This window comes from Cynocephalus volans, chromosome 5 (genome assembly GCF_027409185.1).
Source record: "Cynocephalus volans isolate mCynVol1 chromosome 5, mCynVol1.pri, whole genome shotgun sequence".
Lineage (NCBI taxonomy): Eukaryota > Metazoa > Chordata > Mammalia > Dermoptera > Cynocephalidae > Cynocephalus > Cynocephalus volans.
This window is the reverse complement of record NC_084464.1, coordinates 91,425,165-91,449,903: the sequence shown is the minus strand read 5'-3', so window position 1 is coordinate 91,449,903 and position 24,739 is coordinate 91,425,165. Positions and strand designations below refer to the sequence as shown.

Genomic DNA, 24,739 nt, shown 5'->3' with positions numbered 1-24,739 from the left:
AAATATAAGTGAGTCCTTCCTGAATTATTTTATATGGGAGTCCCAGAATTTCAATTTTAACTTACTGAATTTGAGGGAAATTGCCTTTTCCTTCTACAGTGCTATTGCAATTCACCAAATAATAATCTCTTTCCTGGAAGTTACCACAACTCTCCACAACGGGAACAATCTAAAAACATGTCCCTTTCTTGTTTTTAACTGCAACAAATGCTAAAATAGCTACCTGTCTGATGTGAAAGTGAATAAAGCCGGGCACGGAAGTGAATTTAGATTTCCTCCGAGGAACAGTTCCCTCCTGGTCAGTGTGATCCCTCTCACTCCTTTCTCTCCTCAATTAGATTTGGCACTACTGTAACCTGGAATGCACTTTTGAATATTTTGGTTTTCCACTGAAATGCTTACAGCCCAATAGTACCTGCATAAGACTGGGGATCAATAAATGGTTTTTAAGGAAGTTTATTTAGTCTTTGCAATGATGTCTTTTGTAGTGAAATTTCAGTTGAAGTCTTCTACTCATTTGTTTTGTTCTCCTTAATAACAAGATTAGAAGGTGTTTTTTTTCTTTCTGGCAGAATAAAATCAGCATGTCCTGGTGAAAGCTTAGGAAAAGTATAATTGATGTATTTTTGAAATGCCGCCCTGGTTTCCTCTAGTTCCTCCTCCAGGAAATCTTTCCAATTTGTCATGATTCCCAGTTGTTTCGCTAAGGACAGCAGCTCCCCCTGGGTGTTAACCAGTTTATCCATCACATTGCCAAGAGTGGCTTGATGTGTTTTCTCTGCTTCTTGAAGCACTTCCTGTACCTCTTCTTGCCTCTGCCTTTGAGCCATGCCATAGTAGATGTTCATTTGATGTTCTTTTGCCTTTATCAATTGGTCTACATTTGATTTCTGGTCCTTAATAGCTGTCACACCAGTATTCACAAGTTCCTCAATGGCTTTGCTAGAAAAGATAGTATGGATTTATAAGTTAGAAGGATTAGCTACTAAAAAAAATGATTTTGTCTCTAACCACAGATGTATGAGAAATCACGACATTGTCCAGATAAGACACCAGCCTGAGACAGACTGGTATACATGAACTTCTGGATTGCATTAGCTGTTAACCATCAAAAAATATTTTTAAGAGCGGGGAGGGTGCCCATTGACTTCCCTGCTGTGGGCTTGGGCAAAGCCACTAATCTAATGTAATGGCAACTTTAGGGACCTGGGTCCACATTGTCCAGGAAAATATAAATTCATTGTGCTTAAAAATGAGGAAATAGGGTCAGAGTTCCAAACCCCCAGAGAAAGTTTTTCTTTATATCAATCCAGCTGCTTACCTTTAGCCAGAGGACAGAAAACTTTACACTCACAGGTTAGATTTAGCTTTAATCTTGATTTTATCTGAGTACTCTGTGACAGCTGCCTCAAAGTTTTTGATCTCAGGATCCCTTTACACTTGGAAAGTTATTGAGAAACCCAAAGAACTTTTGTTTATATGAGTTGTATCTATTGACATTAACAGTATTAGAAACTAAAAGTGAGACATTTAAAAAATATTTATTAATTCATGTAAAATAAAGCAAATCCATTATACATTAACACATTTTTTTCTTATAAAAAACACATTTTCCAAAACAATAAAATATTTGGTGAGGAGAATGGCATAATCACACATATTTTTTTTTTCTGCAAAACTCTTTTACATCTGGCTTAATAGAAAATAAGCTGAATTTTCATATTGTTTCAATCTGTTGTGATATCACACATCATAAAACCCCTGGAAAATGCCATTTTACATTCATTGGAGAAGGAGTGAAAAAGGCAAATAACATCGACCTAATGGGCCCCTTATTAAAGGGTCTCAGGGACCCTGAAAGAGCCTTGGACCACGCTTTGAGAATCCCTGCTGGATGAGTCATAGACCTCTGCTTATGTACGTAATTATATACAATTTGTAACAGCTAACAGTATGATCTCTTACCATGTGCCAAGCAGGTCGATGAACAGTCTGTGCATATGTTAACTCAGTGACTCCTCAAAAATGACCCTGTGAGATGGTTCTGTTACTATGCTTACTTTATGATGAGGACACTGAGGCTCAGAGAGTTTATGTAAATTGCCCAAGTTCACTTAATTAGTAAAAGTGGCAAAACCAGCACCGTAACCCAGGCAGTCTGAGTCCAGGGCAAAAGCTCCTACCCACTGTGACACACTTCCAGTAGATTTCTGCAGTTAACCTAGTTTGAGCAGAACCTCTAAAGATGTGAGGATTAAAAATATCTGCAAACTTTGGATTCAAATAGTTATGGTTGTTAATAAAAATCCCTCGCCTCAGCCTCCCAGTCTAATCCAGGCTTTCCAAGATTTACCACCTGCCCTATCTTATAAATTCCATCCTCCAAAATGCAATTCCTCATCTTCTCTGGTTCTTTCAACTTGACTTTCAAACTTGACAGACTTAGCCTCTTAGCTACTATGTTATTTCTTTTCTTCCTTTTCCTACCAACTAGGCTCTATCCGTTTTTAATAACACGGGCTAATGTTCATGGGTACTTACTGTGTCCCAGGGACTGTGCTACTCACTCTACATGCATTATATTTCTTTTAATTTTCTCAAGAACCTACTGAAGCTGGTACTATTTTTATTTATTACATATTATGATTCCCATGTAACACAACAGAAAATTGAGGCTTAGAGAGATTAAGTTGCTGTTCAATGTCACACAGTTGAGCAAATGCGAGAGTTCTTGCCTTTAACCATTACCTGCTTCAATCTCATGAGAGGTCACTATAAATGGTTTGTCAGAATTTATAATACAGTGAAAATAACATCTAGAATTGTTATTCTGGTAACAGTGGGTTAACCGAATTTTAGGGGATGAGGTAGAGAGACCAATTAGTATCATTTTATAATATTCTAGAGGTGCAATAAAGAGGGTTTGAACTAATGACAAATAATTGAATACTTTATTAGAGAGAGGGGTAGGAAGAGGCAGCGGTAGGGATAAACCCAAGAAATATCACAAAGTCACAACTCCCAGAATCTGTGACTGCTAGGATATAGGAAATGCAGAAGAAAGAGGAATCAAAACCAACTTCCTGATTTTCAACCTGGGTTGCAGAAGAATGAAGTTGCTGTTATTAGAAGTAATGCCATGGATAGGGTTGGGAGTGCCTCCACACACATCCTTACAATTTAATCTGATGTTTTATAAGATCCTTGTGTTCTTGGTGAGACTGTAAAGGTGATGGTTAGGGCCCCTGGGGTCTAGATCAGAATCTAGAGCTGGAAGGAAACTCCTTGACTCAGCCCCAAATCCTCAGAAAGGAAGCTGTACTCCCTGGGTGTCCTCCTCTAGAGCCACAGCTCTGTCACAAGCAGGCATGAGCTCCCTGCCAGGTTACTTGGCTTTCTCCTCGCCCCCACGCAGGAGATGTTCATCTACAGGCCGAATAGAAGGCTTCACCTGAGCTGACTTCAGGTAAAACTGATCCAATAAATTGTATCTTGGACAACTCCAACTCCCAACCCCAATGACAGTTCCTTTTAAACTCCCCGATATCAAAATCTGTTCTCACTATGAGGATCTATTTTTCTTTTTTTGAATGTCCTCTCCACCTTCTCCCAGCCTGCCTTTGACTCTTTGGGATTCACACTTTTTGGCTTAAGGTCAGGGTGTCTCTGAATTTTATTCTGATGATTTCCTTGAAGTTGTGGAATTGGAGCCAGGAGTGGGTGGGGTGCAGTGAATGGAGGGTGTAGACTGGGGTACCCGTTTATCTTTGTATCTCTCCTGCCTAGCATGGTGCCTGATATGGACACAACAGGCAATCAAAGAATGTGTGAATAAGTAAATGAGTGATCCAGATATAGTTCTCTCTTGTATATTTTGTTGTGCCAAATAATACCAAATTTTAAAACAGCTAAATTGGAGCATTACAAAAGTTTAAAAGAATTCATACTTACAAAGGAGCCTTAACATAAGCAGAATATTTCCCATAGGAAAATAGTCTATTCTTGTAGTTTACAGGTATTTAAAAAATTTTTGACTTATACAAATTAGTCTACCTCCTTTTTTTCCCCCCAAAAGAGGGCCTACAAAGTGTATTGTATTAGGAAGGACTGAAGGAATTGTGAATATTAGTACTTTTTTGTTTTTCCTTCCTTTTTCCAAACTAAATGTTGGATATAATCTCTCTCCTCAAATATTCAAAGGATCACTGTGCATACAGGAAGGCAGAGCCAGAAGCCCAGGATGGAAGTAAAGGTGAGAACCGGCATATTCTGGATCCACCTCAGGAACAACATAAGTGGAGGTGTTCAGCACTTGAATCAATCACTCAACCAGCAGTAACACTCCTGTCACAGGAGGAGGCTCACCAGCGACTGCTGGCATTCAGCAGAAAAGATGACAGGTTCAACTCCATAACCTTTAACACCCATGACAATGTGAAGCGAATGTCTAGGCTTCTTTCAAGTAAGCAGTGAGGTCCATCTGCCGCCTCTATCTTTAAGAGGCTATAAACTTGGGAATACACACCATATTTAAGGGTGGTACTGGGCACAAATGTGACTGTTTTCAAAATAGTTGTAGTGTTTGCTCACATCTACAGGATTCAGTCTGATATTTTAAAAAATTGATTCTTGGAGAATGAAAACAGGTTACAGAATAAAAATATAATCTAATATCTAATAACTCAATCTTGCAGGTTGGGGAAAAAAATAAAGCATGGGAAATCCATACTAGTGATCGATTTGTCCTTTGCATACTTTAGAACCTCTCTTAGCTCTCCTTTTTGTTATTTTTTGGGAGGCTATTGAAATGCTACAAGATATATTGCTCACAGGTTTAAAGAAAAACATCAGTAGGTGTTCTCTCACTTCTACTTATTAAGTGAATGTTTCATTTTCCTTATGTATGTTGCTAACAGCCATCAACCTCCTTTTTATGCCCATCAATAAATATCCTGTATCTTAAGACAATAAGAACCAGTGCTTCATTTCCCCCATAGGCAATTCCTAGATTATGAAGTGATTTGTTTCTAAAATTCATCTGTACATAAAGCGTTTGGAGCAATGTTGAACACAGCACATCGTATGCCTGGTTAGCCCATAATAAGCTATTAATCCATTTTTTATTAGAACTACAGGGCCGTTAAGTATAGCATCAGGTATAACCATTGTGCTTACATGGAAAATACATTCTGGTTTTCCACCTGGCACACTGGGAACTCATGGCTCCCTGGTTTGGCAGTAGGATTGATGATACCCCTGAGCTGGGGCTGTAGGTATTATAGAAGTTAGAGGTGTGGGGGACATCTCTGGGCATTGGCAGTGCATTTATATCCCAAAGTTATTAATACTCTTGAACCTAACCTTGATGCTGCCTCATTAAACATCACACCTTCTCCTTCCATGTCTTTGCTCATTCTGTTCTCATTCTTTTGCCTGTTTCACAAATGAGACCTCCTACTTCTCTCTAAAGCCGAACCCAAGACGAACTTCCTCTAAAAAACCTGCCTCACTACAAATCCCACCCACATTTTGCTTGATCTTCCCGACTTTGGAGCCTTCCAGTACCTCTGATTTATTTGTAGCAGTCCATCCAGCCTTGCTAATATGGGGCAGCCATGCTTTGGTTACTTCCTGTAATGTCGAGGAAGGGCCCTTATTTCTTTGTGCAAGAGCTTCAGTGCCACATCCACAGAAGGCACTGGTGAAGTGGACAGACCCTCCAGATAACTCACATAACTTCTTCACCCATAGAACAGTGTAGCATAATGGAAGATCACACATTTTGGCATCACACAGGCCAGGGTTCAAATCAGGTCCTGTCACCTCCTTTCCATGTGACCTTTGGTAGTTTGTTTAGTTTCTAAAACTCAGAATCTTAATTTGAAGATGTGCAGAATGACAGAATCCCCCAGGAAGGGATATGAGGACTCAGTGAGAATTACACAAATGGCCTTGCATGTGCTGGGTGTTGAATAAAGGCTAGCTCTCATTAGAAATTATAGCCACGACCACAAACAGTCCTGAGTGGTCACTTAATTCATGCTTGCCTTGGGCTACAAACAATTAGAACCTTTCCAAGGAGAGATGTTTGTATTTTTTTAAAAAACTTTAAGAGTCCAATGTCTCCTCAGTAATCCATTTAGAATCCAATCACCTCATCCACAAAAACGTTTTCTGTACATTAAACAAATTTCTCATAATATGTAAGTGTTCTGAATCCTCAAGTCTGGTGAAAGTTTATAGCCAAATAAAAGATCTATGGCAGAATTCTAAACAGTGGTCTCTCTCCATGTATTAGATTCTACAAATGCTCTGAAGAACACTGGAATCTAGTAATGTCTAGAAATAAGATCTGGTGTGCTGCACAGTGAGTTTGGCTGATTGGAGAAAATTTAAACCATTTGTTCAATAAATGTTTAAAGAATGCCTACAATGTGCCAGGCTCTCTTCCAGGCACTTGAGAAACATTAATGAAAAAAATGGACATTCTAGTTGGATATATTTAAACAACAGACATGGCAGTTCCCTAATTTTAGTGTACTGATTCAATAAAAGGTGGCCATTGAAAACTTTCCATTCAAACCCACAGAGGAAAGGGCTGGAGGGGGTGCCAAAGCAATAGAGCAAGGCAGGGAGCAGGAGACTGCAGGTGTGTGTGAGGAGGGACCCAGAGGCTTCTAAAGGAGGGCAGAGCTCCTGCAGATGATGGGGGGAAAGGGAAGAAAGGAGAAAAGGGGGTCCATCTTCCACTGCACTGGACCACAACTCATTCTCTAACCTTCTCTTGAAATCCTCTCTCACCTTTTCATTCTACCTCCACCATGATTATAGTTTATGCAGGAAGGCAGGTACCACTGAAACTGCCAGAGCTGCAGCCCTCAATCTGATTTATCTGTACCTCCTCCAGGATTTTAACTTTGACCCTGTTCTAAACAGTTCTAATGAGAAAGATTTTACCCACGAGTTACACACAAGTGGATTCACTTGTTAAGCAAAGCAGCAAAGCAAAAGAACAAGCCACAGGCCTCAGTCTTGGTTCTGCTGCTACACCAGTGATCTTGGCAGGTCACTTAATATCTGGAAATCATGGTTTTCTCTTGTACCTGGCAAATCCTTGGGCTCCTGACTGATGTCCTGTTCCATCAAATACACGCATAGAAATGGTTACCTTGGTATTCTTAAAATTTTTTTGTAAATATGTATATGTCTGCAAATGATGAGAGGAAGCACTAGTCAAACAAAGACTTGTAAAAAAAAACAGACAAATGAGATTGCATCAAACATAAAAGCTTCTGCACAGCAAAGGACACAATCAACAAAGTGAAGAGACAACATACAAAATGGGAGAAAGTATTTGCAAACTTAAGCATCTGACAAGGGACTAATATCTGGAATGAATAAGGAACTCAAACAACTCAACAGCAAAAAAACCAAACCAAACCAAACAAACCCAAGTAACCCTATTAAAAAATGGGCAAATGAGCTGAATAGACATTTCTCAGAAGAAAACATACAAATGGCCAACAGGTATGTGAAAAAATGCTAAACATCACTAATCATCAGGCAAATGCAAATTAAAACCACAATAAGATATCATCCAGTTACTCCAGTTAGAACGGCTATTATCAAAAAGACAGAAAACAACAAATGTTGGTGAGAGTGTGGGGAAAAGAGAACTCTCATGTACTGTTTGTGGGAATGTAAGTTAGTACAGCTATTATTATGGAAAACAGTATGGAGGTTCCTCAAAAAATTAAAAGTAGAAGTACTATATAATCCAGCAATCCCACAACTGAGTATGTATTTGAAAAAAATTAAATTAATGTATTGAGAAGACAACTGCAATCCCATGTTCATTGCAGCACTATTCACAATAACCAAGAGATGGAATCAACCTAAATGTCCATCAATGAATGAATGGGGGGAAAAAGTGATATATATATACAGAATGGAATACTATTCAGCTATAAAAAAGAATGAAATCCTGTCATTTGCAGGGTGGAACTGGAGACCATTATGTTAGGTGAAGAAAGCCAGGCACAGAAAGACAAATACTGCATAATCTCACTCATAAGTGGAATCTAAAAAAAAAAAAAAAAGTGGTTCTCACAGAAGTAGAGAGCAGAATGGCAGTTACCAGAGGCTGGGAGAGGAGAGAAGAGGTTGGTCAACAGGTACAACAAAGTTACAGTCAGAAAGAATAATGTTCTGGTATTCTAGGGTGACTACAGCTAATAATAGTGTATTGTACATTTCGAAATGGCTAGAAAAGAGGATCTTGAACATTATTACTGCAAAGAAAAGATAAATCTTTAGGCAATGGATATACTAACTTCCTGGAGGGGATCATTATACAACATATGTATGTATTGAAACAACACACTGTACCCCATAAACGTGAACAATTAAATATACGATTAAAAAATATATATATGATCTGATTTATGTAAAAATGATTTGCGATTATGCACACATATATTGTTATAAATACATCAAAAGGGCATGGAAAGATACAAACCCTGTTATTTAAAATGATTGTCTCTGGGAGGCACAGAATAGGTGGGGAAGCAATGAGTCAGGACTTGTAATTTTTACTCTATGTATTTCTATAACGTCAACTTCTTTTGCAACATATATTACTTGTGTCCTAAGAAAAAGACCAAAAAGTTACACATCAACAAGAGTGTATGATCTAGGCTAGAGAAGGTGACAATTGTCTTTTATGTGTTATGGGAAAATGTTTCTTGATTCCTTTCCTCCACCTCTTAAAACTGGTGATACAGAATGAAAAACAAATTTAGAAGAGTAGTTATATGTTGATGGGGGAGAAAGGAAATGTGATTGAGGAAGAATACATGGGAGCTTCAGAGTGTTGGCAATTTTCAATCCCTTAAGGTCCTTGAGTATTTATGTTACTATTTCTCTCTCTCTCAAATATGTATTATTCTCTATGTTTGATAAGTTCCATAATAAAAATGTGAAAACACAAAAACTAGGCAATATCCATCTATGTACCTTAACCTTATTCCCTTCTCCAAGTTGATTGTGATAGAGTAAGAGACTAATCTGCAAATGTTCTCTGGAATACCTTCTCTGGGCTGAGATTGCGTCCTGGGCGATCCGCCTCTCTTCAGCTCTGGCTTTGTTCACAGCCTCGACCTTCTCCCTGTGGCACTCCATCATAATCCTTTGAATTCTATGGACCATGCGTTGTTCCGCAGCTGAGTGCTCTCTCATCATTTCGTCGTCCATGTTTTTATACATCTCTATTTTGGTTTTAGCTGCCATTATCTTAAGCAACAGCAAAAAATAGGTTTAGATATTACAGGTTTGAGATTTAAAAATGCACTCTAAGAGGCTACTGAAATCATAGTTTTGTCTACCTTATAGAATGTGCACCTGTTAACATTGAGGATTTGATAAAAGAGTGTATATGATGTAGAAAACTTCATTTATAGATAATTAAAACCAAAAATGTACCAACTATGTAGCATAAATATAGATAGATAGATTATATTGAAAGGGAATATGCAAAAAGGAAAATAGTTGAGTTAGAGGGTAGGGTTAAAGGTCTTTTTTTCCTTGATTGTCCAAATATTCTAGGATGTACTATCATTATACACAATTAGTAATACATAACACAATTCAACTGTAGTAAATAAGTCCAGGAAGATGGCAGAAATAATTATTATGCCTCCCGACTGTCTCCTGGGTAGGACTGAACATGAGACTTCAGGCAGAGAACAGTCGCACATTATTGCAGTCACAGGAACTTGCCTGCCAGTCTGACTGCTGTTGGAGCATTCCAGCTAATTAGTGTTGAGGAGCCCTTTCTCGTTCATGGAAGGGACTGGAACAAGTGCTCCACTGCCCTGGGGAAGAGGATCTATAGATGGCCTTTGACCAAATAATGAGAGGAAGCACTAGTCAATCCAAGACTTGCAGAAAACAGACTCACAAATAGTCCTAAAAGAAAACCCTGTCACCAATTTGGAAATGCCTACTAACTCCACAATGTGCCCAGGTGCTACAAACACAAGAAGGCTGGGATCCCTGTCAGGGGACTCACTGTCCAGTGGAGGAGACCAACAACCTAATCACGCAAGAAGTATTGTAACAGAAATACATGCAAGAAAAGAGGAGCAGTGAATTCTGTCCAGGACTTTTAACACTGTCATTTAAAAATAAGTTTTGGTCTTTATTTTAGACATCAATAGAACGAAAAGAAATTTAGTTATTTCACATAGTGAGTCAGTAGAAGAACTAGGATTCTCAACTGCCACTTTCTCCTTCATTGCTTGCAGTGATACTGGAATCTTTCCAGAGATTCACCAACTTATTTTCATTCCAGAGACCCCGTACAGTCGTACAAGGCAGAGTAGTGGGTTTTCCTCATCTCTTTTTTTTTTTTTAACTTTTTTTTTTAATAGATGCAGAATCCCTTCCTCAAATGACATCTTACCCAGAGTGAAAAGGAATAAAACCAGAGTTCTACTGGCTGAAGATCACTCAACACCCTTTAACACCATTTCTGTGGGGGCTCCTGAGGGAGTCTGCTCAGCTCCATTTACAGTGTATCGAGAGAGAATTCTCAGGGGAAGCTGAGAGTCAAGAGAATGCTAAGTTTCAAGGGAAACTGGAATTGCTTTTAGTTTCTTAGAAAAATATTTCAACAATTAAAATATTTCTTAGACAGACCTTAGCTTTTTCAAGAGAGGGAAAGTTTTCAACTTCTCATGTTGGCTACTCCAAGGGTGGAAAAAAAAAAAAAAATGAAACAGACAACAGAAATAAATTTTTAAAAATCTCCAGAATGGCCTTCATTCATGTATTTAGAAAACCTTTTTAGAAAAAACATTACATGTTTAGAAATATTAGCTGGTTTTTCTACACTGCATAAGGCTTTGTCTCTTAAATCATTACAATTTTTTAATAAAATATTTTGAATGGAAATGTTTCTAAATGTCTTTAACACTTACCTTACTTCATGATAAGAATATAATGAAACACTCTAACATTTTGTTGATGATCTGGGTTCAGTAGACAAAGATGAATAATTGCACTGGGCTAAAAACTTCATATGGCACTTAATAATTGTTCAAGTTCATAGGACCATTTGTCTCTGTCACAAGTAACTCCAGACTGCTTTGCTTTTTGATATTTGTTATCTGCTTCTTGTAATTTTTCTTGTTCTTCCCACGCCATCAGGCTGAGGACTCCCTGCTCTGCTATCAGTGAGCTCCTTTTTTGTCATTTCTAGTTTCTAGAATTTAATCTATTTTAGATCTGAAAAATCAAGGAACCAAGTCCGTTGGGTTCAGGTTGTCAAGCAAGTGTAAGATCTGTGTGTAATGATATCTGCATACATGGGGGTGGGAGATACTGCTAGGGGTAATAATCCTGAGTTTTCTCTTGTAGTCAGAGGCCTTTATTTAACACATTAGGGGCTATTTTAACTTATTTCTGGGTTTTCAGGTATATTTTCAGTAATTGAGACTGCTGGGTGTTTGAGCTTCAGATAGGTGAAGTGTTATCATAATATATTTCTACTTGAATCACAGAATTTAAAAGGGACATATCAGCCCTTTATTTTGCCTGGGTTCTGAACTAGGATTCAGAGAATTAAACTCAGTCCCTCTTTCATGTAATTTAGTAAAACCAAAATCATTTTACTGCTTCACATGTGTCATACATATTTGAAGTTCCAAAAATAATTCAATAACCTACTGTTTGGCAGTGTTATTCAATGTAAGGTCTCCCCATTTGCTTTTACTGAAATGCATTTTGAGTGAGTCAGCCCACATTTTGAGATATTATAAGAAACAGCTTCATGAACTCTATCATGTTTACTGTACAGATGTTTGACAGGCATTTTTCACACAATGTCTCCCACAGAAGTTTCTCTCAGGTGTCACAGCTAGGAATATCTGAGCCTCTCCTGAGTACTTGCTTTGTTTTTACCTTATGCTCACGGTAACTCGTGGCATTTTCCTCTTTGCTCTGCCTGCCAGAAAGCTCAAGGCCCAATTAGTGATAATTGCACAGAACTTCATGGCATACATACATTTTTAAGTTTTAAATTCACCCATGACTTCATTATATTTCCTACTTTACTTTTTCTTTTCTTACTTTCTCTTAGTTTCCATTTTCTCATTTACTTTTTGATATTATCTTTGAATAAGATAATATAAACATCTTTTCAAAATAGTATCTATCCATTGGATAAGATACTGAAATTGTAACAGCATGCATTGGGACATCCCTAACTCCTAACATTATATGAGGACAATACCTGGTGGTTTCTACATATCAGAATTTAATGATACTTGGTTCCAGAAGAACTTGGTTTTCTGCTGTATACTGGAAATCTCAAACTTTATTATGTGTGAAAAATCACTTCAGCTGCTGACTGATTCTGAAGGTCAGGGTGGGTTCTAGGAATCTGCATGTTAAGCTCCAAGTGAATAGATTCTGACGTGGATGGTTTATAGGCACCCCCTTGAGAAGCAGTACTAATGTCTATGGCTGGGTATCCTACAGACATAACAGGTTGAAATAGTAACCCTACACACCACTATTAAACAAGTCACTCCTTCATACACAAAAAATGTTCCTGAGATGTCGGTATAAAGGTAAATTCCCGACTCCTAGGATTTCAGAAAGGTCAACCTCCAACTTTTTCCTTTTAAATTTTCTCAGGACTTCTTTCTACTGACGCACTAAGTGCATCAGCTCCACCCAGAGGCTATATGGGGCATAATCAAATTGCATAAAGACCAGGATGTGGATTTCTTGAAACAGGCATCACCTTTTCCTTATATCTTCATAACCTAATGCCAGGAGTGATATTCAAAGTGTGTATCCACCAGTACCACTAGGGGCCACTGGTCTGAAAGGCCCCTGGCTGCAGCATTAGAGTAGGGTCCTAGAGCCCCCTGCCAAGCCATTAGCTATACCTTTAACTTACTGGTTTGAGAGAGGTCCAGAGGTCTGGGGGGAAGCAACTAGGGTGACAATGGTGTTAGAGGGGTTGGAAGGTGGCTATTTATTAACTGATAGAGATATATTTCAATATTTTAATTACTGGTATGGCCATTCTGGTTCATGTCAGCTGAATAGCAGGCCTAAGACATGCTTTAAATACTCTTCACATTTTGAACTGAAGTAGGGGATGGGCAGTGTGGGCCACTGCAACCAAGCCCTCAGAGACCATGATGCCTGGTTGAGGTAGGCCACTGGAAACAAGAAGGGAGTATCCCACTGTTTTTTAGGAACCCTAGGGAGGATTTCCTTTTCCTGCCAGCAAGTCCTCTTAGGGCAAGGACAGTCCATTTAATCTTCCCTAGCACAGATCTAATATATGGTAGGTGCTTATTGTTGAAACAATAAATAAATGGGCCCATAATCCCCGAACTGTTTATTAGTTATGTTCTTATTAAGTTAGGACACACCTGGGGCTGGGACTCTGCCACTTTCCTCCAGCCTCTGCCCGTGTATCATCACACCTGCACTGTTCCATCCTATCCCTCCCTTGGCCAAAATGTGAAAAGAGTTCTTTACTTTTTCCTTTGAGCAGACTTCATAACCGAGGTACTGAACTAAACAATGAATCCTGGAGCCTCTGCCTGGAAAGTTTACTAGTAACCTAGAGTCATATGCTTGAACAGGTTACAGGTTAGAAAGAGTTCCCCTCATCTTGTGACCTATGGTCCTGCAGGAAATACTTGAAGAACAGCTCAGATGTCCCTCTTGGTAGCGCAGTAAATGCAAGTTTAGAAAGAAGGATGTAATCAGAGAGCCCAGGAAAAAGAAGAGAACAGCCTGCTCCATTTGTGCAACAACTACTTGAGCACCTACTAATTCAAGGCACTGTGCTGGTGGGCACAGGCCTAGTGCCTTAAAGAGATGGACGTGCTGCAGTCATGCAGCGGAGTGAGACACTAAACAAGGGATTGCACAATCAATTATTTAATTGTGATGGTGATGACTGCTATGAAAGAGATCAGGGTGTCATGGATAGTGTGCGGGTAGCAGGGTTGGGTAGAGCTTCCCTGGGGAAGTAAGTTACGGGGTTCTCCTTCACCCACTTATCACTGCTTCATAGAGCTCCGTGTCTCTTCTGTGAACCTCAGGAGCCTCCTAACCAACCTCTATGAAACACCAACTTAGATTTTACATATTATTATTATTTTTTCATTCCCTTGCCAACTTAAGTACTTTATTATATACTTTTTTTACTAAAGTACTTTTAAAAAGACAACAAACAAGCCAGTATTAAAAAAACCTGTAAATCTTTCTGATGTTCCTCTTCCAAAATGTGAATTTCAATTTTGTGTCTGGCATTTGCTTCTTCAAGTGCTTTCTCCACTGCTTGTTTTTGGCGTTCATTAGCCTTTGAAAGAAAAAGTCCATTTATCAATTAATACATCAGGATGAACATAGAGCAACCCGTCATTGTTTGGGATGTTGGTAAATCAGGTTTTCAATATTTTCAGTTTACTGAAAATTAGCAACCACCATGATGTCCCTGATTACTTGCTTCATTCCTGTCTCAAACCTCCCATAGCAAACTAGCTGCCTTAGCCAGTGATGCCATAACACATCCCCAGCCTTGGCTAACGTCGCTGTTTCAGGAATTGCTAAACACAGGACAGCTTTAGAGTATTGTAGGCTGGTGGGTTGTCTTTTCTCTTTGGCACTTTATTTCTTTCTTAGTTGACTATCAAAGTAATACATGCTCATTGGAGAAAATCTGGAAAACAGAGGAGTGAAAAGATAAAGCTGGGTAAAAGTAAAAGATCAAGCTAGTTTTGTAAAGCTAGGAGAAGCTGAGTAGAAAGGTTGAGTACCATCCCAGATCCCGTGTGTCAGGTCTTCAGAAAGAAGTTTAATTACTTTAGGTGAAGAGAATACCCAGAACACTAGATAAACTTACATTCAAATTGTGGACTATTCAAAATAGCATCCCCTTGTATTAGGGTATACAATAATTGATGGATCACAATTTGAATTTTATTACTAATAAAAATAGATGACTACTAAGATTTTGATGCATATTATCCTTTGCACTAGAGTATTTTGTGCATTCAAAATACTTTCATACAATGCATTTGCTGGCACTAATACTGGACAATTCCAGTAATATTTGCTATAATGTCCATTTTGTCATGAAACAGAAGTAATCTAAACAATGTGGCTTGATCTATGCACATGGCTTGTCCTGCCCTCAGAGAACTTTAATTCTCTTCAGAAAGTCATTCATTGTTATTCTATCTATGATTGGAAGAAGTGAGAGCTGTAGGATTGAGGCTTTGCTTCAGTTTGATGTCTTGGATCCCACTGTGAGCCCCAATATTCAAATTGGCCTTAGGCTCTCAGCAGTCATAAGAACCCCCAGCAGTCATAAGGACAAGGTATCAGGATTTTGGAGAGAGGGGCTGAAAAGGGTAGTAGGCCAGGATGAAGAATTTGGAAAAAAGAAGCACTTAGTCCAGGGGTATGACATACTGCACAAATGGATGGCCTATATATTAAATGTTGGCCATAATAAACAATTATCAACAAGGGTGTATTCTTGTACCTTTTTTTCTTTTTTCTTTTCTTTTTAGTTCTGGTTTTTAAAAGGAGAACAAAGCAAGCAGGAGTCATCCATATAGAGAGGGTGATTTAGAAGACAGAAAGCTCCTGATGATGCCTGTTACTTACTAAGCACCTACTGCATGCCATGCACATTATTTCATTGAACTGTCTCAATGATCCTATAGAATGGGTATTATTATTATTATCCTCTTTCACAGATGAAGAAGCCAAGACTGCAGAGGTTGAAGAACTTGACCAAGGTCTCACAGCTAACTGCGATCAAGTCAGTTCTGTCTGACTCTGTAATCTGTGCTCTTGAGTACTATGCTATATTATTACTTCAGACAAATCCAAAATATGAAGGAAGTGGAAAGATGTATTTTAGATTCATTTCTAATTTCTTTTACCTGAGTCCATACTTCAGCTTCTGCTTTTGCAATACGCTGTCTGAGCACAGCCTCTTGAAATTGCTCTTCTTTATTCAGAATATTTGCCCCAATATCTGTATGTTTGAAGAGAAATGATCACAAATCTCAAAGACTGTTTCTGGCTTTCCATTCCACCATTATCTAGTTATTTATGAGGGCTACCTAGGAGATATATCCTTTTAGGAGACATCAGTCTTTTCTTTAAAGATACCCATTGAAAGGGTAAGTTTCCCCCTAATTCATTAGGAGGGAACTCACAGCACTGTTAGGCCTGGAGAGTCAACTGTTCTCCTCATCACACCCGGTCCCTGCAGCAGGCAACCGGGGAAGTTAAATAAATGCCCCGCAGAAAGGGGCGCATTTTGTACACACAAAGTAGAAAGGCGAGCGAATATTCAAGAGATGTTAGCACATGATGCAGTTCCCCTCTGCCCACTCCTGTCTGTTGCAGTGCTACCTCCATCAGGAGAGTGGAAGCAGAATGCCTTCTTTGACACATACCTTCAGTGTCTGGGTTTTCCTGGGTTTAACTGCTTCGGTTTGGGAGTAAGCTAAGGGGTAGTATTTTATTATTTCTCTGTCAATGATCTAACTTGATTTTCAAATAATAATATTCCCCTAATAACATCCTCCATACTCAGACAAAGAAATGAAAGTCTAGAGAGGTTAGAGGGCCACACAATATCAGATAGCTAGGGACAGAGCTGGATGTGGAACCAAGATCTGAGCTCCTTGAGCTAGGCACAGGGTTTCTCCATTTTCTCCCATCAGAGTGTGTTGTCAGAGGTGGCTCACAAACTGTTATGAGAATGACAGGCCCTTTGGGTCCTGAAATCACACACAATGATCTTTCTCTCCAATCAAAACTCTTATAGTATTTATTTTTCATTCCACTCATTTTTCACATATTAGACTTGTTGAATCATTTTCATGCAATCAGGTCTTGATCAACTCCCTAAAATTACAAAGCACATCTTATACTGCAGTGTATCTCTCATGACGCCAAGTTTGGCAATAGCACAGATAAGATGTGTGCTTGCCTGCTCAACATCTCTTCTCTCCCTCTGGCAATAGAATCCATTTCTCTCAAGAAATTCCTCCCTCACTCCTGGTTGCTCTGGTGGGACTGCCAGTCGCAGCACCCAGCCTTCTTGGCCCTTTTTACTTCTTCCTCCAGGACACAATAATTGGCTCAGGATTAGGCACACCTCAAGCCTGGTCAACCAGGCTCTTCCCTGGGATTTTATATAAGGGTGTAAGGAAAACATAGCTCTTTTTCTTCTGGGATATCTAAGCTGGAGGTAATGCTTAGAGTTATTTGGATCCACATGCCTCCCTTCCCAGCTGCTAGAGTAAGCCTAGCTGCAATAGTAAACAATTAAGCCAACTCACTAAGACAGTAAGCATAGACAGATTGAAAGCCCTGACACTAGAATCCCCTTAGTTTCTCTGTTAAAAGGGTCAAGAAATTCCATTTTATACATAGTCTATACTGAGTTGTGTTTCTGTCATCTGCAATTGAAGAGTATATGTTTGGTGGCATATAGTCTCTGCTACTGGATCATCAGTAAGTCTTAAAACATAGGTCAGTAATTCACAACATGGATGAATTTAGAGAAAACTATGTTAAATGAAATAAGCCAGGCACAGAAAGAGAAATACCGCATGTACTTACTCATAAATGGGAGCTAAAAACCAAAAAACAACAAACAACAACAACTAATAAATAAAAGATATAACGATCACAATAAATCACAATAATACATTGAACTTTCAAAAGGAGAGAACAGAACTGAGGTTACCAGAGGTGGGAAAGGGGGAAGGGGGTTAGTGAGAAATTGGGAAAGGGCTCTAAAAAATGATTACATTGTGTAATGTTGAATATACTAATTAACCTGATTTGAGCATCACATATTGCACACAGTTACTGATATTCAGTGCAGTACCCCATAGATATGTACGAACAATTATGTTTCAATAAAAAAATAAATTAAGTAAAAATGTTGATTTCCAAAAAAAATCCCCCCCAAAACCAAAAAACATAAGGCAGTAAATACTATGGTATAGATGAACACATACTGTAAAAGCCCAACATCGTGTACATAGAATTATGAAAGATCTTCTAGGAAGAAATGTGACTAAGCATGGACCATCTGTTTGTTGAACTTCATAAAAATCTGATACAAGTGTAAGCTGTTGTTACTCCTTTTTCTGCTTAAACTCCATTATTTTATATTAGTTGTTCTCAAATCCAATTGTACAACAGGATTCCTGTAGAACTTTTTAAAAGAGCACATGCTGAAAAAGGAACAACTATTAATACAAACAACAATTTGGATGAATCTTAAGGGCATTATGCTGAGTAAAAACCAGCCAATCTCAAAGAGTTACATACTGCATGATTCTGTTAGGTAGCATTTTCACAGTGATAAAATTATAGAGACAGAACAGATTATTGGTTGCCAGGGGTTTGAATTAGGGAATAAGAGTGTGACTGTTAAGGGCTAACACAAGTGAGTTTTTTCTGGTGGTGATGGGTGCTGAGTGTGGTGACAGTTACAATAATATACACATGTAATAAATTTCATAAAACTATATAACAAGGAAAAAAGTGCATGTAATGTCTGTATCTGAGTTAATGGTATTGTAATGCCAATTTCCTTTTTTTGACAATGTATCAGGCTTATGTAAAATATCAATGGAAGAAGCTGGATGAAAGGTACATGGGAACTCTCTGATCTATTTTTGCAACTTGTGAATCAAACTTTTCAAAATAAAGTTATTAAAAAGTGTGAGAAAAAAATACATATGCTGAGGACTGACCCTGGAGGTTCTAATTTAGTAGGTCTGTGTTAGGTTAGTACTAAATCCAGTGGGTCTTTGTATTTGGATATTAAAAATGAATTTTTCAAAGTTCTATAGTGCAGTGCTAGGGCTGAGAACTACTGTCCCATGAAATACTCATTAGCTCTATAGATATTTCAACATGCTTTTGATACTACTTATAAAGAACAGATTTTTGACTGTCTTGACTTAAAACAGTTCAATGACAGATATGGGTCACTGAATATTAAAGATTAATTTCTAACTAGATCAATTTAACATCCACTTAATCTTCAGATTAAGATATCCTATAAGGCACAATGAGTCAATCATTGAGGTACATCTAAGAATGGAGATACACTGTCCTGGGTATAAAATGTCAAGTCATTTTAGAGATTATAATTATTAATTCATAATAAGCATTTACTAAAAGTTAAAGTGAGTTTTGGTATTGATATATCAAGAGGATGATTCTAATTTGATCTCACCCTGCATTTTAGTTTTTTTTTTTTAAACACCTCCACTCTCTAGCTTCCTATATTTTTGAAGATCAGGAGTGAAATCAAATCACCATTAGTTTACCATGTTAAAGGAAGAGAGGATCAGAGAGGTATTCTGAGAGTCCTTAGGAAAACACTTATAAGGCTCAAAGTCAGATTGGAAACTTGTATGATGATAAAAGGGAGAAGGAACCTGTAATCACAATTTGATTTGCTTATTTATTACATATACATGTATAACAAATATTCTCATGTTATCTATAATTATTTACTTTTATGTCATCAGGTACTAAAGGTAATAGTTTCTTTCACTCATTTATTACGATATTATTTAGAGCTCTTTCCTCTTCTACATGTATGGAAGGTCCTGTCTTAGTCTGTTTTGTGTTGCCAAAACAGTACACCAAAGACCAGGTAAGTTCTGGAGGCTGGGAGGTCCAAGGTTGAGGGGCCACATCTGGGGAGGGCCTTGGTGCTACATCATCCCGGATAGAAGGCAGAAGGTTAAGACAGTGCAAGAGAGCAAAAGGGCTAAACTCACTTTTATAACAAGCCTACTCTCATGATAACTAATCTACTCCCACAATAACAACATTAATTCATTCATGAGGACAGGTCCTTCATAACCTAATCACCTCTCAAAGGTCATACCTCTCAACACTGTTGCATTGGGGATTAAGTTTTCAACACATGAACTTTGGGGCCATATTCAAACCATAGCAGTGGTTTGAATGTGGGCAAGGGTGAAAATAACTCACATATACTATTATGTGCCAGGCTTTATCATAGGTACAAATATTTCACTAAAGCCTCATAATAACCTGCAAGATAGGTGCTAATGTCCTTACTTACATATAAAGAAACAGACTGAAGGGCTACATACCCTATCCAATGCATATAATAGGTAAGTAGGGAAGCTGGATTCCAATCAACAATTTTTTCATGCCAAACAGATGCCCCTGTAGGGAGAAGCAACTCTGAACAGAGAAAAGCGGATAAAAGCATATGCAACAGGAAGAATGACATATAATGTTATGAAACATTAGAACAAAGGAAAATCATGAAGTCACTTACCCAGTATATCTTTGTGAGTGTAAAAGCGTGTCTTAAATGGCTTGTATTCATGGATCCGTTTGAAAGTTTCTCCAAAAGGGGCTGGTGGAATTACTTTATTACAAACAGCACAGCAAACAAAGTTTGTGTAATCCGGATTTCTGATCATAGCTAAATTTCAGATGTCCTACTTTTTTACAATTAAATAATGTTAGGATCAGAAAAAGTAGTTTTAAGAAAAACTAGAAGTTTAAGAAAGCTGGAAGAAGTTCAGGGTTTTAGGACAATGCTAGAGGCTGGTAAGGATTAAATGATTTGCCATGATTAGATGGTGGTTATGTGCCTAACATAAAAGAATGGTACTAATAGCCTCCACCATGTAAGTATGGGCACTGGATTTGGGAAGATTTAAGCAGTTGCTCCCTCCCAGACTCTAGCTTGAAGTTGTTAACTTACTTAGCAACTGTTGCTAGGTAAGACAAGCTTTGCTCATAAAAGCAACTTGAAATAATAACAAAGAGTGAATGATGCAAGCATTCATTTTTCTGATACTTTCTGTATTAGTTTCCTATTGCCACTGTAACAAATTAACACAAACATCATTGCTTAAATTCAACACAAATTTATTCTCTTGCATTTCTGGAGGTCAGAAGTCTAAAATGAGTCCTATAGGGCTAAAAATCAAGATGTCAGCAGCGCTGGTTCCTTCTGGAGGCTTTAAAGGAGAATGTTTCCTTGCCTTTTCCAGCTTCTAAAGGCCATCCATGTGAAAGAAAGTGAGCCGAGATGCCGGGTACCATTCAAGCGTTATTAAAGAAGGAAATCTGCTGGGCTGTGCTCAAAGTGGCAGGCAGCCCAGGGCTGCTCTGAAAAGGGGACAGCACCAGGTGTGGGGGTGGTAGAGCTTATATAGTGTGCCAAGGGCTGGCTGACACCATCATGGCGGGTCATTATGCTAATGTGGATCGGGGTGGGGAACTGCGTCCTTGAGGAAGCGAAAGGGGTTTCTGTTTAAGTCAGGAGGCTTCTAGTAAAGGGAAGCGGGGGGAGGGGAGGAGGTGGGTGGTGCCATTTTGTACTTGGGCTTGTCTAAAGTGGCACTGGTTATGCTGCAGATCTATTACCATGTTCCTTGGGCCCACGGTCTCACATCATATAGCCTTTTCTCCCTCTGCTTCCATGGTGATATTATTTTTCCTCTGGTCTTCTGCCTCCCTCTAAGGACTCCTGTGATTATACTAAGCCCATCCAGATAATCCAGGATAATCTCCCCATCTCAAAATCCTAAACTTAATTACATCTGCAAGGTCCCCTTTGTAACAAATTCACAGGTTCCAGAGACTAGAATCTGGACATCTTTACAGGGGAGGGGAGCATTATTCGGTCTACCACACTTTCTTTTACATGGATTTTTAAAAGATTTAATTTCATTTAAGACCAGCAGTGAAGGTAGTTTGTTAATTTTTTTCATGTTATTTATAAATGTGATGTTTTGGTGCCATGGCAATAAAACTGAGAAATATCACGGTATATTAAAGGAAAATTACTTTCATTAAGTCAGCATTCAAAATTACTAAGACTGGATTTTAAAATCACATAGTTAACTAATTTGTCTCTATAACTTTAGACAAAAAGCCTTAGAAATTCTGCCTATCACAAATATCTGTGCAACTGATTACACAAAGCGACTGAATTTTTAAAAATTACCTAACAATGTCATACACAGCATCTACCCAGCAGGACATATTTTATAATGAATTGATGCTATCAGTGAGATTAATTTCAGCGACAGAACTCCTGTAGGGCCCTGGGCTAAGTGCCACAAAAGTTACCCTATAATTTCTTCATGAATCACGTTTATATTGACTCATATGGCCTGATGATTTGCTGAAGACCTTAAATAACTATCAAATTGGGCCAGATATGACATCAAGAAAAGGGTTAACTGGGACTGGGATAGGGATTAAAAAGAAAGAGATGAATTACTACTGAGAACTGAGACTACTGCATCTACACAGTTAACTATCTGGAAGAGAATTGAGGCCACCAGTGTCAATGACTCTCCTGTCTGTTACTGGAAATTCTTGCCTGCCGGTCTTGATTTGCCTGGAACTGTCCCCATTTTAAAACAAAGTTCTGCCTCACAAAAATCCCCTCCATGCCTGGCAAACTGGAAGTGCTGGTCACCCTATGGAAAATAAGGCTGCAAAACCAATAAATAACTTTACTGCTTTAAGAAATTCTTGAACACCTATTTATCAATTGAACACCTTGCTGATCTGGGCAAATAGCTCTTCTATCAGAACAAGAGATTACTCCCCTGGGCAAAAGGTCACTCACCATTTATCCGTTTACTTATCAAGACTTCAAGACCTAATCTATTACATCAGGAGTTTTGCCTAACCTCAACCAGATTCCCACCCAGAAAGACCCTTATTGAACCACTGAGGTTAGACTCCAGAATGCTGTAAATGTCTTCCCCTAACCATCCCCCTCTTAAAACAACCGGCTTCCGTTAGTGCAGGAGGTTTAATAAACATAGTTGTGTTTTATCAACAGGTTGTTCTGATGGTCTTTTGGGGGAGTTGGCAGTTAACTATCCTTCACATAATTGTTTTCAAATACAGGAATGTGTCTGTACTTAAGACCTAAACATCTTATATTTAAGGGCTAATGTTGCTCCTTAATCATTATGTGGACATACACATTTAACAGATGGTATAGTATGGTAAAAGGATCTATAGACTTTGGTGCAAGGAGATCCAGGTTCCAGTCCTGTCTCTGAGAATCACTGTGATCATGAGTAAATCTTTTAACCATTCTGAGCCTATTGTCTTAACCTTAAACTAATAGGACTGGACCTGCTGAAGTCCAAAATCCTATGACTATTTCAAAAGGTATTTTATTCTTAGCAATTATGCCTTCATTCATGGATGAAAACATCCACACACAGCCATGCAGCCTTTGACACTCTGCACACACAAAGACTGTGCTAGAACCTGTAACCACTTTGTAAAAAATATCCTAGTAGGTACCTGTTCCTAAAATTCAGTGTGATTCTTCCCTCACACTATTTTTCTGCTGCTACCTTGTTTCATTCACATAGATGTTACAGGGCTTAAGGCTGCACACTGTACAGTTTCTGCTGCCCTCCTGTACTGCAATCATCTCTTGATAGTTCACCCAACTAATATCTTTCCTGCCACCAATTATCAACTTATTTATTGAATAGTAAAAGAATTCTAAAAGATGGCAATGTGGCAAATGCATAAGTTGAAAACAGAAGAAATCTAGTTCTGTGACAAACAAAATATATGGAAGCCAAAAGCAAAAGATAATATTTAAGCTAAAAGGCATTTTGTAACACTTCAGGGCACTTTAAACTACATTATAATATAGAGAGGCATAGCAAAGAAATATTTAGGGCTCAGTAGTGAAGATTTAATTTAGTTCCATGAAGATAATTAGCTACGCTCTTTAAATATCTACAAATCAGACATAATTACATTTACATGTACTTTGCAAAACCACAAGAAACTTCTAGAAATTAAAACTAACATTATAATCATAAACTATGCCTGTGCTGTAATTATTACTTAGTAATAACAAATGAAATAAAATTTCAGAGATGAGATTTACTACTGAAACCCAATTGCAATGATTTGGAAAATGGGGTAAATGTCTAAAAATGAACAGGTCTAGAACCCTTGTCAGAAAGATTTAAATTATATAAGGTACACCCAGTACAGTGAGGAGACCTCATATATATATATTTTTATCTATCGAGTAGTTCTAGTCTTTAAATAACTATAAGAACACTCGATCTTATATTTATAACATCACTTTAACATTAATTTACAAAAACTAAAATAGATGAGTTAGTTGTAGTCAAATAAAAACATCATGTCTCAGTGTAACACTTTTTTTTTTTTTAAAGAAAAATTCCAACTACTTTGGGTTATCTCATTTAATCTTTATTTTAGTACCTAAGTGGGGGTCCCATCTTTTAAATTTAAATAAAGTTCTGGACCCAAAATTGCTGAAATGGGAACCAAAATATACAGGCATCTTTAACTCTGTAAAAACTACTTGTGAGAGCCAGCTCAGTTTTCGTTTCTCACATCTTAATGTTGACTTCAGGCTTTAAAAATTACCATTTCTCTCTCTCTTTTTGCTTTTTTTTTCTTAAATATAGGTTCCATACAAGGTAGAAAATGAACATTTCCCTTGCAAAGAGAAAAACAAAAGTCCCACAACAGTTGTGTAACAGCATAACTCACCTTGAAATATTAAAAACACCATGCAAATTTAACAGCACCGGGTACTTTTATTATACAGAACTTAATAATTAACAAA

At 38.1% G+C, this 24,739-nt stretch overlaps 1 protein-coding gene across 1 annotated transcript; it reads right to left on the bottom strand.

Moving 5' to 3' along the window:
• Positions 1-509: 509 nt before the first annotated feature.
• Positions 510-20,552, bottom strand: C5H6orf163 (chromosome 5 C6orf163 homolog). The gene is made up of 5 exons (XM_063098338.1): positions 20,405-20,552; positions 15,987-16,081; positions 14,285-14,392; positions 9,089-9,291; positions 510-942 (listed from the first exon to the last, which is right to left on the bottom strand). The coding sequence occupies exons 1-5, from the start codon at positions 20,550-20,552 to the stop codon at positions 510-512; spliced, it is 987 nt and encodes a 328-aa protein (XP_062954408.1).
• Positions 20,553-24,739: the final 4,187 nt, after the last annotated feature.